Source organism: Oryzias melastigma, linkage group LG9 (assembly GCF_002922805.2).
Source record: "Oryzias melastigma strain HK-1 linkage group LG9, ASM292280v2, whole genome shotgun sequence".
Classification (NCBI taxonomy): Eukaryota; Metazoa; Chordata; class Actinopteri; order Beloniformes; family Adrianichthyidae; genus Oryzias; species Oryzias melastigma.
Genome location: NC_050520.1, coordinates 24,623,388 through 24,637,462, shown reverse-complemented (window position 1 = coordinate 24,637,462; position 14,075 = coordinate 24,623,388). Strand labels below are relative to the sequence as shown.

The 14,075-nt window shown below is 36.6% G+C and overlaps 2 protein-coding genes and 1 long non-coding RNA gene across 4 annotated transcripts in view; all 3 read left to right on the top strand.

Annotated features, from left to right (window-relative positions):
- The first annotated feature begins 5 nt into the window (after positions 1-5).
- Positions 6-6,125, top strand: LOC112148156. Of its 2 annotated transcripts, none has more exons than XR_004948449.1 (5): positions 6-166; positions 2,628-2,707; positions 3,099-3,272; positions 5,393-5,578; positions 5,743-6,125. It is a non-coding gene; the product is annotated as an uncharacterized LOC112148156 (long non-coding RNA). The 2 variants fall into 2 exon arrangements; XR_002919587.2 differs by having other exon boundaries at positions 154-1,323.
- A 1,986-nt stretch (positions 6,126-8,111) lies between these two features.
- On the top strand, positions 8,112-9,924 carry LOC112148058. Its single transcript, XM_024274845.2, has 8 exons — positions 8,112-8,292; positions 8,524-8,616; positions 8,693-8,812; positions 8,921-9,013; positions 9,128-9,188; positions 9,258-9,391; positions 9,523-9,699; positions 9,784-9,924. Exons 2-8 carry the CDS (start codon positions 8,536-8,538, stop codon positions 9,922-9,924), a joined length of 807 nt encoding a protein of 268 aa, XP_024130613.1. The 5' UTR covers positions 8,112-8,292; positions 8,524-8,535.
- Positions 9,925-10,688: 764 nt separating this feature from the next.
- Positions 10,689-14,075, top strand: part of si:dkey-96l17.6 (kinesin-like protein KIN-14I) — a 6,464-nt gene continuing 3,077 nt past the window's right edge. Inside the window, exons 1-3 of the mRNA XM_036213622.1 lie at positions 10,689-11,143; positions 11,226-11,463; positions 11,689-11,849. Coding sequence (XP_036069515.1) covers positions 11,042-11,143; positions 11,226-11,463; positions 11,689-11,849 — 501 coding nt within the window. The 5' untranslated portion in view covers positions 10,689-11,041. The remainder of the gene's footprint in view (positions 11,144-11,225; positions 11,464-11,688; positions 11,850-14,075) is intronic.

Here is a 14,075-nt window from a genome sequence, read left to right as displayed (position 1 = left end):
GCACGGCGCGCACGGCGGAGCTCCATCCATTACGCGCATAGGAGCGCTGAAGCTCCTCCAGGAGATCTGAGGCAGGCTTCACAGCTTAAACTCCCAAAACACATGTGCTGTTCCAGCGCCAGGACTTAATCTCTCCTCAAAAACGTGATCTCATGGAAAATAACTGGTATGTCTTTGTGGAACAACGCATTTGGAAAGGACCAGGATATTGTTAATGTTATTTTTGTAAAAGTTATAGATGCTAATTCGAGATGCAATCACAGAACATGTTTATGTTAATGAGTATTTAAAAAAAAAAGTTTGGATTCACAGGCCTACATTTGTCGAGCTCCTGGCTGTAAGATCCAATGTGCGTGTTGTGTTTCTTTTTCTTTTGTGAGCATTTATATGATATTGTGGAATATTTGAGTGTTGTATCCTGTTCTTCAAAAACTCAAATTAAAAGTTCAACCATGCTATTTACTTATCTTTTATTTTTAGTTGCTCCTTAAATCTCGTTTTGTAGTATACTTTATACTGTTTTAATGTAGATGTTTGTTCCGTGTTTTTAAGTCTAATATCTCAAAGAACTCCACATTTTTAAGGATACCCCAGTTTGTTTTTTTGCATCTCAGATACTTTCAGTATCTTAAAATGGTACAAAGTTAAACAAGTTCTAGCAGTAGTTCCATAGTAAAACAAAAAAAGTACAATGGTTAACAGTCTCTAAAAATAAACCCATTTATTGCTTCTATATGAACCAGAGAAAAGAATGCAGGTAAAGCATCCTTTAAGTTCCATACAATCTGTCAGGGATGGTGAATGAAGGACCCAACTACAGGAGACAAGACTTGTTGGCAGAAACATAAACATTTACTAAATCAACTTAAACATGACAAAACCAGGCTAACAAACCAGTGATGTAGAGGAACAGAGCAGATGACCTGACAATGAGAAACTGAAAACCAGACACTTAAATACACTGAGGTTGATTAACTAAATGAAGTCAGCTTTGGATGATTAACCTGAACATAGTGGGACTGACAGGGAACCGAACATGACAAAACTGAAGCACTGAATCATGACACAATCCAAATATGTATTCTTTAAAACACCTAAATTTAGATTGAATCGCATTTTTTAAATCACTTCTTGTCATAAACTGGAGGTGAAGGATCCAAAGTGCCGACCAGGCTTGATGACAGGAACTTAAAACTTGATATCTCAGAGCAACAAACCCATCACCCAACGGGGTAACAAAGCAAACCAACGAACAGAAATCAGACACTTAAAATAAGGGGAATTCTTACAATTAGTGCAGCTGGGATTAGCAAATGAAACCAGGTAAGATTGACAGGCAAAAAAAAAAAAAAGAGCAAGAACTAAAACAAAATGGGAAACAATATCCAAAGCACAATCCTTCCACTTTTTTTAAAGATCCTTGTAGTTTTTTCATAAATGTTCTTTAATTTGGAAGTCAAATTAGACATTTAATGGGAAAATTTTCAATGAAATCAGAGTGTTTAAAACTTCTAATAATTGATAGAATGTTATAAAAAGAATATCTTTTGTACATAACAAATGAACCTGTGTGAACAAAAAGTTTTCCTTCATTCATCTGCGGTCACACCACATTCCTAAAAAGTAAGGACTCTGTGGTGTGTGTGAACACCGCGTTTCCCTCAAGCCTTACATACTTTGATTTAATTGTGGTTTTGTTTGCTTTAACACAGTGAAGTATAGCACTCGCTGATAATTCCCCTCAAGCAAAAATACTATTAGAGACGACTTTAAACACAATCATTCACAGAGTTGATAGAATGTCTGGTTTGCTCGTTTTCAGGTGACAATGTGGTGCATTTTGAGGTGTGTTAAGCTGCCCCGTCATCGCACGTCTATCCACAAAGTCTGGAGGATTAGCAGCCAGTTTAAGGATGCTTTTTGCTTCATGACATTTTTTAACACAGTCAGACTTAGTAATCATGCAAAACTAATGAAACCTCACATGTTTACACCTGTATTTACCCTGAAAGAAACTCAACTTTTACTGAAATGCTAACATAAATTTCTCTTCATTTAAGTCGCCTTCTACGACACTTGAAACATTCAAGCGGGAGGCGGCTAAAGGAGTTTGGACCGGAGAAAGGGGAAGGGCAGGAAAAGCTTTTCATTAAAGTGGCATCATGGGTGGATTTATTTCTCACTAAGGCATGTTAGGCAGATGTTCAAGCTGTGGCCCAAATGCTCTAAAATGAGCCTACATGAAAAAAAAAAAACCTCACAGGTGAGTTTAGCCAAGAACAACAGTGACAGAGCTATGAGACACAAAGGCAACAGTAACTGTGACACTGGTTGTGTAATTTAACCTGAATAGAAGAAATTTGAACTGTGCTTCTGTTCTCTTTATCACAATCAGTTTCCTGGCACTTCTAAGATCTAAGATGAGCTTCAAATGTCTTAATTTAACATAATAATAAAACAAAAAGAAAAATCAAAGAGCAGAATGGCTCTGTTAGTGTGGCTCAGCCTCCTGTTACATTTTTATCTCTTCAAACAGGAAACATGAGGACTGTTTGGAGCATCTCTTTGAGAAACTCCATCTATGCCGGTTTAATATTTAACGACTGTTTGAGTTTGGTTCCCCTTAGTGATCAGGATCAACTCCCTCCTGATCCACATAGCAGCGCTCAAACCTGACTGACCTGCATGAAGGGACTGCATCTGCAAGGTAGTCACACTTTTTTGCATTTGTATTTGCTGAAAGAAAACATAATTTGTGATTATTTCGATTCTTTTATATGTAAAAGTTCAGTATAGAAGCTACATGAAGATATTTTGGGGGCTCAAAATGTGCTGATCCTAGTCAAGTTATATAAAAAAATGAAAGTAGGATTTTCTTTTTTTTTTTTCTTGTCTTTGTTGACAGCTTTTCATATCTCGGAGAGGATGACAGAGAGATTGCACTTCCAAAGTTAATATGCTGTGTGAGCTTTCTGAACATCTGCACATACTTATAGAGTTGATCAAGGGCTGGAGTGTGGATTCAACTGTGATATCCAGTTGCATATTAAACTCATATTTGTAGGATTCGAAATGATTCAAGGTGCTTTTCTTTTCAGATGTTAAACCAACGCTGCTACACATTCTGAGTTACCCAACGCAAGGTCACCGGTGACGGCAAACACACACCATGTATGTTAACTCCTCTGCAGCCACCGGTGGATCTTATTCACTGACATTCTTGGGAAAGAAAGTCGGGAGGCGTCACTCAGTGGCGCCGGCGGGCAAGCAGAGTAAGTGGGATAAGAAATGATTGGCATCACCACGCACCTGACTTCTGATCGTGTGCTTTATTATATGCTATGTCTAAAAAAAAGGATGTTTCATAAGGCGAGTGGAGTTAGCCAAGGTTTAAATATTTCATCTGCTTGGATGCTTCTGCTGTGCAGCAGTAAGATGGAACATCACACACAGATCCTGGCAAAGTCTGGTTAGAAATCTGGACGCGAACGGCACCCAGATCCACAGGAACCAGACCCAAACGCCAGCAAAGGAAGACATAAAACCACATAAGACTGCAGGATGCAAATCCCGGTTGTTTTTTTTCCATTCATCTTAAAAAAATGCTCCTTGAAATTCCAGTTTTGGGCAATCTAATGCATAAATGCATTTTTATTGACAAAACGATAATTTAGGTGGACAGTTTTCCTGCATCTTTAGTTGGATATTAGTGCATATGAATGAACAGTTTGAGACAAAATATGACCATATCTAATGAAAAGCACATTCACTCCAGTAAGAGATCACGAGTCCAGCAAAAGATTGACATTTGAGGAGTTTGTAGATGAAAGTCAAACCTTTTTTGTTATTTATCTTCACTTTGTTTCAGTTCTAGTGAGTATTTAATTAATTCCTAATTCTGAAAAAAATCAATGCATCATGCAATTTATCTAATTGGAAAAGTGTTGTTGTCATGGTTACATCTTTGCATTCCCTGCTTTAAAATCCCCAAACATCTGCAGAGATATGTCATCATCAAGGTAAAGATCATCATGAATGACAAACTAAACTTTCTGCAATGATGATAAATGTTTGCATTTCAGCAGAACCAGCTAGTAAAAAATAGTAGAAGTTCACCAAGCCAAAATCTAAACTTTACTTCAATAAAACAAATACTGAGATTGGTGATAATTTTCAGCCATTTTTGAAGTTGAACATTTAAAATGAGAAAGAGTTGAAAATAGAGTTGTAACCATCCTTTGGCATAAGTTCAAATGTTGCCATTACATTTCAAATAGCTTTATTGTAGTGTCAGTGGCGACTGTATATATTTATGCAAAAAAGATTAACATAACAATGTAAGCTAGTTTATATATAAATCACTGATAACATAGTGGTTTTATATTTTTAAAAGAAAAATGAAAGTAAGGTGATAAAAAAATCTAAACATTGATGTAAGTAAATGTATATGCAACAATACACACTCATGTTCCAGCACCTTTTCAAAAAGCAAAGCTTAATGCAGTTCTTTTCTATTCTGATTAAATCACTAACACCTGGGTAAAGGTCTAAAGTTTGACTTGACCTTTGCATTGGGTTTACGTTTATTGGGAGTTCTTGGAATTCCTCCAGTTTATAGACAGTCTGTTGTTTTTAAACAGAGTTTGAGTTTAAAGACAGGGTCACTCCCATTTTAATATTTAAAAGATACCAGAAATTTTCTTTGAGTTGAAGAATGAGTCTTGTTGTTTTTAAATGTAACTAAAGAAATGCATCGAGCTTGCCTCTATATGATACAGTTAATTATTTGTATACAATATTAGCTAAAAATGTTTATAACTTACTAAATAGGTAAAACATTTCTAAAATAAAATAAAATATATCAGCCACATTTCAAACTGACCACATTATAGTAAAATGTAATTCATTTTTTTCAGTGGTGTATATTACATGATGATTGTCTTTAGTGGATTGATTTTTGACAATTATAATAATTTTCCACACAAAATTAATGGTATTGACCTTAGAAAACTAAATATATTCAAAATATTAATTAATATTTAACATTCTGGGTTATTTGTATTTTTAAAATTCAATTATATTTGCAAGTTTTGTAGCAAAATAAATACATTTTATTTAAAAAAGACATTCAGATACCAGTTTTTTTTTTTTTTTTTAACTTTGAAGATTCATATTTTACAATTTTACAGGGATTTTTTAATTGTAGAAATAAAGTTTTGGTTGATTATTTGATTTACCAATTTTCTGTTTACTTATTGAAATTAAGAAATAGAGCCCCAAAGCTTTAAAGAGATGATAACAGCCTATTATTTATAGTGTAGACTAGCTATACTGTATATTTCATATTTTACAGGATTCCTGAGGTTCATTTGAATTTTGTTTTCTGTCTCAGTTGCATGGGAGACGACGGTCGGGTCTTCCCGCCCCGAGGACTCTTTGGTCTCCTTGCAGACTGCTCACATTCCAGCATCAGCGCAGGCGACGGAAGAGTTACCTGGCAGTGTACCTGAGCTGAAGGACAAGAGGCCCTGTCCGAGAAGACACAACATGTTCGACCAGCGTGAAGACAACACAACAGGTCAGACCAGTGGACTCCTGCAGCTTTTACTTGTTTTCTGCCTTTCAGTTCTTCCTTCTTATCAAACTAAGGCAGCAGATAAGCATCTTTTTTGTTTGTTTGTTTTTCACATTGCATTTCATTTCTCAGTGAATCCTGACGTGATTTCTGTTTTCTACTAAAAGGTGTTTCTGGGAGGAAAGTAACAGCATGACGGCACACCCACATTCCAGTGTGAGGAAACATGGAGGGGGATGAGGGGGAGGGAGGGAATGAGTGAAAAAACGGTGATGAAATCTCTGAATAAGGTCATTTGGTGGAAAGAAGTCGGAATTTTAGATGATCCTGATTGAGCTATAGCTAATAAGGGAAATAAACAGGGACAAACTCATTTGTCAATTATTAAAATAATACTGTTGGGTTTAAGATTCACTCAATCACTCCACAAAAATGTAAAATATGGTTGAAAAATAATAAAATCTAAACTGTTGCACTAAAATGTGTGTTTTGTTTTACTCAAGAATGTATCCATGCGATGATTATTTATGACCCATGTAAAAAAAAAAAACATAAGTAATTACTAAAGACCTTTATTAAAAACCCACTCCAATGAAAATCAGATTTTTGGTGTTTTCAGCATGTTCTTGTGGCATTTTTCTGATGATGTAAAGGCATCTATAAAGAATATTAAGTTTAAAATTGCATTTCTGCAGAAACAAAATCCTAGAAAATGATGCAGATTTTTTTTTAATTTTGGCGAAAAATGGCTAAATCATTATTAAGAAACCACTAGGAACGCTTTTAAAATAAATCAAAAAGTGACTGGAGTGAGACTTTATTATATTTTCTTTATTTTTTATTTTAATTTTGTCCAACTGCCCTGATTAATATATTATAAACTGAAATGCATAAATTAAGAGAATTGAAATGACCGATAAAACATGATAAATCTGTTATTTTTTATTAATATTATTAATTTCGCTCCATGCGCATTTCAGGATTGATTTTAAAGTTCCTTTTAATATTTTATAAAGGCTTTCGAGGTTTTTAGGTTGAACATTTTTAGCACCTGTCAGTGGACTTTGGGCTAATTCTGGCACATTGCAGGCATGCTTTTGAAGTGCACTTTCCCTTTGAAATAATTATAATTATTAAAATAAAAAAACGAGTGAGGCTTCATTCAGGTTTTACTGACCTCGCCTCTGGAACAGCCTCCCAGAGAGCCTCAGGACCACAGAGACTCTTCATGTTTTTAAAGGACCAACCTGTCTATCTGGCTTCTAGCTGGAATTTAGGAACTTATTTGATATTTACTTTTTTGTGTGTTACTTCTGTTTTACTTCTTTGAATTAATCTTTTTTATTCCCTTTCATTATTATTTATTTGGTTATTAATATCTGTTTTCATGTTTATGTATTTTATTCATTTTAGATGTTTGTTTTAATATGAATACGGGGTCATTGATGTATCAAGCTTGATTTATATCTAACATGTTGTCAGTGTCACATTTTATACTTTACTATGTTGTGTGAGTATATTTAGGGAAGATTGTAGACCTATATGCTTAATGTTTTTTCTTGCTTTTTGATTTTTAATTTTAGAAAATACTTTTATGTGAAGCACTTTGAGCTACTTTTGTCAGAAAAGTGCTCAATAAATAAAGTTTGATTTGATCTGATATAATTGTTGGCAGCATTTTTCTATTTAATTTCCAGTCGTTGCATTAGAGTGAGTTCCTTTCTTTCAAAATAAAGGTTGAGGTAATCTACATTTGAGCCACTGTTCTTGACATTTTACTTCTTATGAACTTTCTTTCACTTAATGTCAGATGAAGTCATCTCCAGCCAATGGGTGATCCTAAAACAGATCATGGACTCAGTGCAATATTTCATACAAAGCTAAATTAGACTGGTGCACAGTTTAGCTCCAAGGAGGGATTTGTTTTCTTTTTTAATGACTTTAGCTGCTCATCAACATTTGTTTCATTGTTCAAGCGTCCGTTTATCACAAAACTCCGTGGATGACGAAGTGGTCTGCGTTCAAACGCTGGATAAGTGCTGAACGGGGAAAACCCACCGGACAAGAGGTCAACCGAGGTGCTTGAGATCACCATGAAATATCTAACAAAAAAAGATATTTCATGGCTGTAGGAGATGTCCAGTTTCAATTTTAGTAAAGGTGATGTGATAATAGTTAACAAATGAAGGTTGAGTGATTATATAAGTCAATAACTATCAAAAATAATTTGCTAGGTCACATCTCTCTAAATTGTGGATTTATTTATTAAAAACTCCATATTGGAATCAATCTTCTTCAAGAACATATGGTACAGATTAGAAAGCTTTCCAGAAATAGATTAATTAGTTGATAACAAGACTAATTAACAAGAAAATTGACAATTTTTCTAAGTGTTTAGTTTTAAAGGTTTAAAATAAAAGCTTTCTGCTGCTGTGAGAAATCTGTTGGAGCTAGATGTAATGGAGTAAAAATATGGCAAAATGTTTGAGTAACATAGGACTACATTAAAGCGACTCACTAATACAGGTGAGTTGTAACGGTGTAATGACAAACCTGAGAGGATTATCATAAGGATTTTCAGTGATAAATGTTTGTCGGCTGCTTGTTATCTTCATTTAGGCTCATCCATTTCTCAGTTGCCTGGTAGTGATGATCAGGTAACGAGAGCGGAGAGGATCTACATCCCTTATGAGTCCGCTCAACTCTGCATTGCTGAGGTAAAATGTTGTTTTCTCTGCCCCTTTTTCCTGTTTTATATTATGAAATCCTGCTTTTAAAAATACATTTTTCCTGTAGTTCGGAAAGAATTTACTCAAACATAAGAGTGTTGTCTCTGCTCACATGGTTGCCCTGCTGCTAATGCCTCAGAGGCATGTATGTGGTCATCCTTGTGGTGCTAGTCTTCAACTATTTGTTATTATCTCTATGACGAACCCTCACAAAAACAGATAGCTGAAGACATGGCAGCAATGGAAAAGAAGCACCTGGAAACGATCCAAGAACAGGAAGATAACTTTCAGTTCCAAACGCGAGAGACTCAGGTAAAAAGACGTGCACAGGTGTCTTTCTGCAACATACATAAAAGCTACTTTTTCAAACTGTGTGTGCTTTCAGTAGCTGGTTCTGCAGAGGGTTAAATCTCACTATCACAACAAGCTAAACACTCTGCGAAGAATCCTGAGCGTCTACCAGGAGAAGATGGAGAAGAAGAACTATGACTGGGAGAGGAAAGTGGAGGTCAGTCCTTCTCTAGTCTTTTGGTTTCACAGTCAGCTCTCTGTGCTTTTTTATTTGGCAATTTCCCCTCCAGCTTTCATGTGATGCACTTTATTTTTCTTCTTGCAGACTTTGACAGCACAGATTGGGCAGCTGCTTGAGGCGCAGAGGGCTGAGAGGAGTAGGAGTAAAGAGGAGGCCCAGCAGTGGCAAAATGAAAAGGTCAGTCAGCTCTGTGTCCCATTTTCTGAAGTGGAGCGCACCCTTGTGGTCATTTTTGAGCAGAATAATTAAGTCATAAAGAGTTTAACAACTTAACATCTACTTTAATTTTAGAGTAAAATGCTGGGGTTGTTCTCCAGCAAGTTGGACACCCTGCACTGCCACCAGACCTCCAGTGAGTTTAGCCACATTTGCTATTTTATGAAAATCATGACCTCGTGTTTCTAATGCCACTTTATATCAGTGCTGCAGGAGCTAAAGATAGCAAGAGAAGAAATAGGAAAGGTTCAAGAAATGTTAGTGGTATCACAGCAGGAAACCACAGAGGAAGATGAAGGCTTTGAGAACAAAGGAGCTGCAGATCAACAACAAGCCTTGGTGGGTTGGACACAGTTGCCAAAGCAAACATCTAAACAGCAAAACTAAGGAACATTTACTATCTGGAAGCAATGTATGACTTTTTACAATAGCCTGAAATAAAGAGCCAAATATTTTCTAACCTAAATCAGAATTGCAGTGACTCTGAGCAGCCTCTAGAGGGAGCCAATGCTCGCCTGGAGGACCTGAAGGAGAGCCTTCATCAAAGAGAAAAGGAGATTTCTGACCTGCTGGAGGCAGACAAGACCCCCATCCCTCCTGTCCCGCCTCCACCCTGCAGTGTCTTACTGCCCGCTGTCATTCACAAGGTGCTAAACACACACACAGAGGAGTGGACGCAATCTCTATGTCTTCCTCTGATGATTTCAAGCAGTCGTACCATTTCTTCATAGGCTCATGCCGTCTGCAGTGTAGTGACAGAAAGCAGAGATCATCTGGACAGAATGATAGAGGAAAACCGGGTTGCTCTAGTGGCAGCCAGAGAAAAACTGGAGAACAACGATGAAGAAGTCAGCACTGACAGGAAAGACTGAGGCGATATACATCGCAGTTTTCAAGCTTAAGCATGTTATCTTCTTATGTCATCTTTTTATTTTGAATTTTTTTTAATCTTTCCATTGTAAGAGCCTTTTTACGATTTCAAAAGTACTGACAAATTGTAATTTCTCTTATTTTCAGGTCTGACACATGTGAGTCTCGTCTCTCTTTTCTGCACGAGGCAGTGAAGGAGTTTGAAGTCTACAAAATTGCTTTAGATTGCATTAAATCAGGAGACAGTCCTGTGACAAATGGTAATTATGCATTTATTGGTATGGTTTTGTGTTCTTTGACTGAAATGAACAGTAAATTAGAAAGTGTCTACATCATGTATCATGTATTTTATGCAACTTTTAGATTTAGAAAGTTCATCTGATCTATCATTTACATCCTCGGTTAATATTTTCTCATCAGATTGTGAAACCTTAGATCTGGAGGACATCCTGGGACAAGGCACCGATGGAGTGAAAAATATTGGACAGCAGCTTCTTCTGTTGCAGAATCAGGTCAGTGTCAACCACCAAACTGTTTTAAGACTAAAAATGAAAATCAGTCAAACCATCACAACTCTGCTTTTATGTCTGAAGCTAAAACAAGAAAAAGAAGAAAAACGGAAAATAGTGGAGAACTACACTTTGGAAAGAACGTTGAGGAAAAAATATTACAACATGGTTGAAGACATGAAAGGTAAAAGGGATATTTTGCAGCACACAGCATGTTTGTGTATTTGAGAATGATATACTTGATATATTTCCCCTTCAGGTAAAATTAGAGTATTTTGTCGACTTCGCCCAATGAACAGAAACGAGGCAGGGCAGGGCGGGGCTACTGTAGTCGGGAAAGTCGACGATTACTCTGTCTCTGTGGAAACGCCTCGTGGCCTGAGAGAATTTCAGTTTGACAAGGTGTTTGGTGCTGAGGCTTCCCAGGAAGAGGTGTTTCAAGACACCAGCAGGTCAGCAGATCATCCCTGTTAAAGTCAAATGACAATATATGTAGAGATAACATTAAAATAGATGTACTGTCAACTGCAGGCTGATCCAGTCGGTCATCGATGGCTACAATGTTTGCATCTTTGCTTATGGGCAGACGGGTTCTGGAAAAACCTTCACAATGGTGGGGGACAAGGATCAGAGAAACCCCGGCATCATGCCCAGATCTTTTAATGCCATATTTGATATCACTCGGGAGAACAGCTCTAAGTTTGAGTTTAAGGTAGTCAATTAAAATCTCTAAGACTGTACGAGAAAGGGAACTCAGGAGACAGAAATGTCTGCTTTTCCTCTTCTCACACCAGGTTTCAGCCTATATGCTGGAGCTGTACAATGACCGGCTGCAGGACCTCTTTGTTAGCCAAGCCGCTGAGGCCCAGGCACAGACTCAGCCCAGCAGCCAGACCAGACGAGTGGAGATCAAAAGGACCAGAAAGGGAGTTGTGTTCGCTCAAGGAGCAGAGACAAAGGAGGCTTCCAGTGCCCAGGAGCTCTACGCTTTGTTCCAACAGGCCTGTGCCAACCGGCACATTGCTGCCACCAGTGAGTCCTGCGTGCTGAGCAAAGTCACCCAGTTTAAACAAGGTCATGCTAAATGGTTTGGACTGATCCTGTTAATTGTAAAGTGCAGCAGTTACATGTATCATTCTGTTGAATATGAGTGAGCTGCAGGAAGAGGAAGAGGTCACCATAAAAATCAGATAGATAGGTAACATTGTTTGAGGCAAACTTAAACGTTTCTAACTGAAGATGTGTATTTTTCACAAGAGATGAACGTGGAGAGTTCCCGCTCCCATCTCATTATTGTCATCATGGTGGAGAGCAGAAATCTCACAAATGGCAGCGTCAGCACGGGAAAGCTGAGTCTTGTGGACCTGGCTGGCAGTGAAAGAGCAGCAAAAACCGGTGCCAAAGATCATCAGCTTAAGGTTTGCTCAAACCGCATTTAAGACCAGAACCAAGGGGTCTGCAACCTGCAAGACCTAAAGAACCACTTGGGTCGAGTTCTCACTGACCACAACCCAGTAGAAGCCACAAAGTCTCACTTCCCTCTTTAAAAAAATAAGATTAGTGTTTATGTTACTAAAAATATAAAGAACTATTCATTATTTGGTATGAATAAAACATAAATATAAAGCTAAATAGCCTTTTATTCAAATTGGTAAATACTTTATAGCTTTTGACAGAGGATCAAATTACTTTCTTTCATAATTAAACACATCTGGATCCACAAAGAATTATTTCAATGCAGCAAATGTAGTTGTAGGTATTGTAATGTCAGCAGTTGTTTTAAAAACACGTTTAAATCATATTTTGTGGTACTTTTCATGCAGAAATCTGTAAGTCTAACTAAAAAAAATATCAGAGCTAAATAAGCAACTCTTAGGGGCAGACTTACCATTAGGAAAAGGTAGGCGACCGCCTGGGGGCCCAAGTTGAAGACTTTAAATATTTATAAATATTTATAAAATAACTTTCACCGTCATCATCATTTGACTCTCTCATAATAAAAGGAAAAAAAATCACTGAATTGGCATAAGACCACTTGTGAAGATGTTTGAACCTCCCCTGTAAATCTGCAGATATGGAATATTATTCCACCAGCAGCAAGTTAGACAACAGAAATTGACTGTTCCAAGAGTTTGAATAGAAATTAAAGAAAAAACTGTGATTAAAGAACTGTGAAAAAAGGAAAAAAATCAAGAATAAAGGAAACATGAGTTGCTACGTTTCCAAAAGTGTAAGAAGAAAGACAAAACATTAACAAGAACAGAATCAGATGAACTCATTAAGAAATGAAAGAATGAGAAAAAAATAGAAAAAACAAAAAGAAGGCCAGAAAATTGTCATTCTAAGAAAATTTTATAAACTTTTTTTTGGCACCACTCCAAAGGGTTTTGTTTTGCTCCATTATTCAAGTATTTTAGTGTCTTATACCTTCTTTAGTAAAACATGACAATTTAAGGAAAATAAAGTTACTTATGTTTTACTTTTATTTGAAAAAAATAAATAATCAATATGTGGTGGACCAAGCAGCCAAAAAGCAGGACAGAATGCAAAATATATCAAAAAAGTTTGAAATTTAATTTTCTTTTCAAAAAAAGATTTAAATAATACACTGGGCCCTTAAAAGAGGTCAACTAAACAATAAGGGAACTCAGGCAAAAGGCAACATAAGTTAGCAAAGTAACATGAACAGACTGAAAACTGACCTAACTTAAACAGAGACAAGGGAACATATATAGTGGGTGATCAATCCACTGAAGAAACACAAGGGGGAACTGAAAAGGACAAACTCTAACTACAAACAATATTCCAAAACAACTACTAAATCTGTTAAAGTGTTAACTAAATCTAACATAAAGTTGCCTTTAAGTAATTAATGACAATAACTAGAAAATAAAGCAAATGATATTTATCTATACAAATATGAATATAATCCCCCACTCTTGGCCATGGTAAAGTCCATTCAGCTGCTTGCTGTTGTAGTTGATTGCTGCCAAGTGCTCATGTTGGGTTTGTCAGGCCTGACTTTATTCATCCAGCAGATGGCGGTATCAACAGCAAGCACCATGGTCTTCTGGGGCCAGCAACTCAAAAAAAACAAATATATTAATAAACTTAAACCACAATAGAAATATAAATATGGTGTGTGATGCATTTACTGCCCTGATGGTCCTGTGATGGCGGCGGCCATCACACAATACAACCACTTCAGAGGGCCCCATCTTATTATTGTTCGCCTAGGGCCCCCCAAATTGCTATGTCCGCCACTGCTCTTACCATATTTTTCAAACCATAGGGCACACTTCAAATCCTCAGATTTTTACAAAAATAAAAAATCTCCCTGATAATTCAATGTACATTAATTCTGTTTGTGGCCTCAAATTGATTTTCTTTAATACATGGTGCACAAAAATCACAAAAATATGCCATATCGATTTTTTTTACTTTAATGCTTTTTTATTTTTAACTTTACAGTTATTTTTTAAACAAAAAAAAAATATTTTTCTTTAACCAGAAAGCCAAAATTGAGGAGTAAAAGAGCTATATGGGACTCCAGAGCTCCAGGTTGCAGACCACTGCCTTAACCAAACCGACAAGTGGTGTGTGCATTAGAATTAAAATAAAACTGCTATTTCTCTTTTCAGGAG

Coding starts and splice junctions, on each gene's coding strand:
- LOC112148058 (XM_024274845.2), top strand. CDS start 8,536: ATGGCAGCAATGGAAAAGAAGCACCTGGAAACGATCCAAGAACAGGAA. Junction 8,617..8,692: donor TCCAAACGCGAGAGACTCAG/GTAAAAAGACGT, acceptor TGCTTTCAGTAG/CTGGTTCTGCAGAGGGTTAA. Junction 8,813..8,920: donor ACTGGGAGAGGAAAGTGGAG/GTCAGTCCTTCT, acceptor TTCTTCTTGCAG/ACTTTGACAGCACAGATTGG.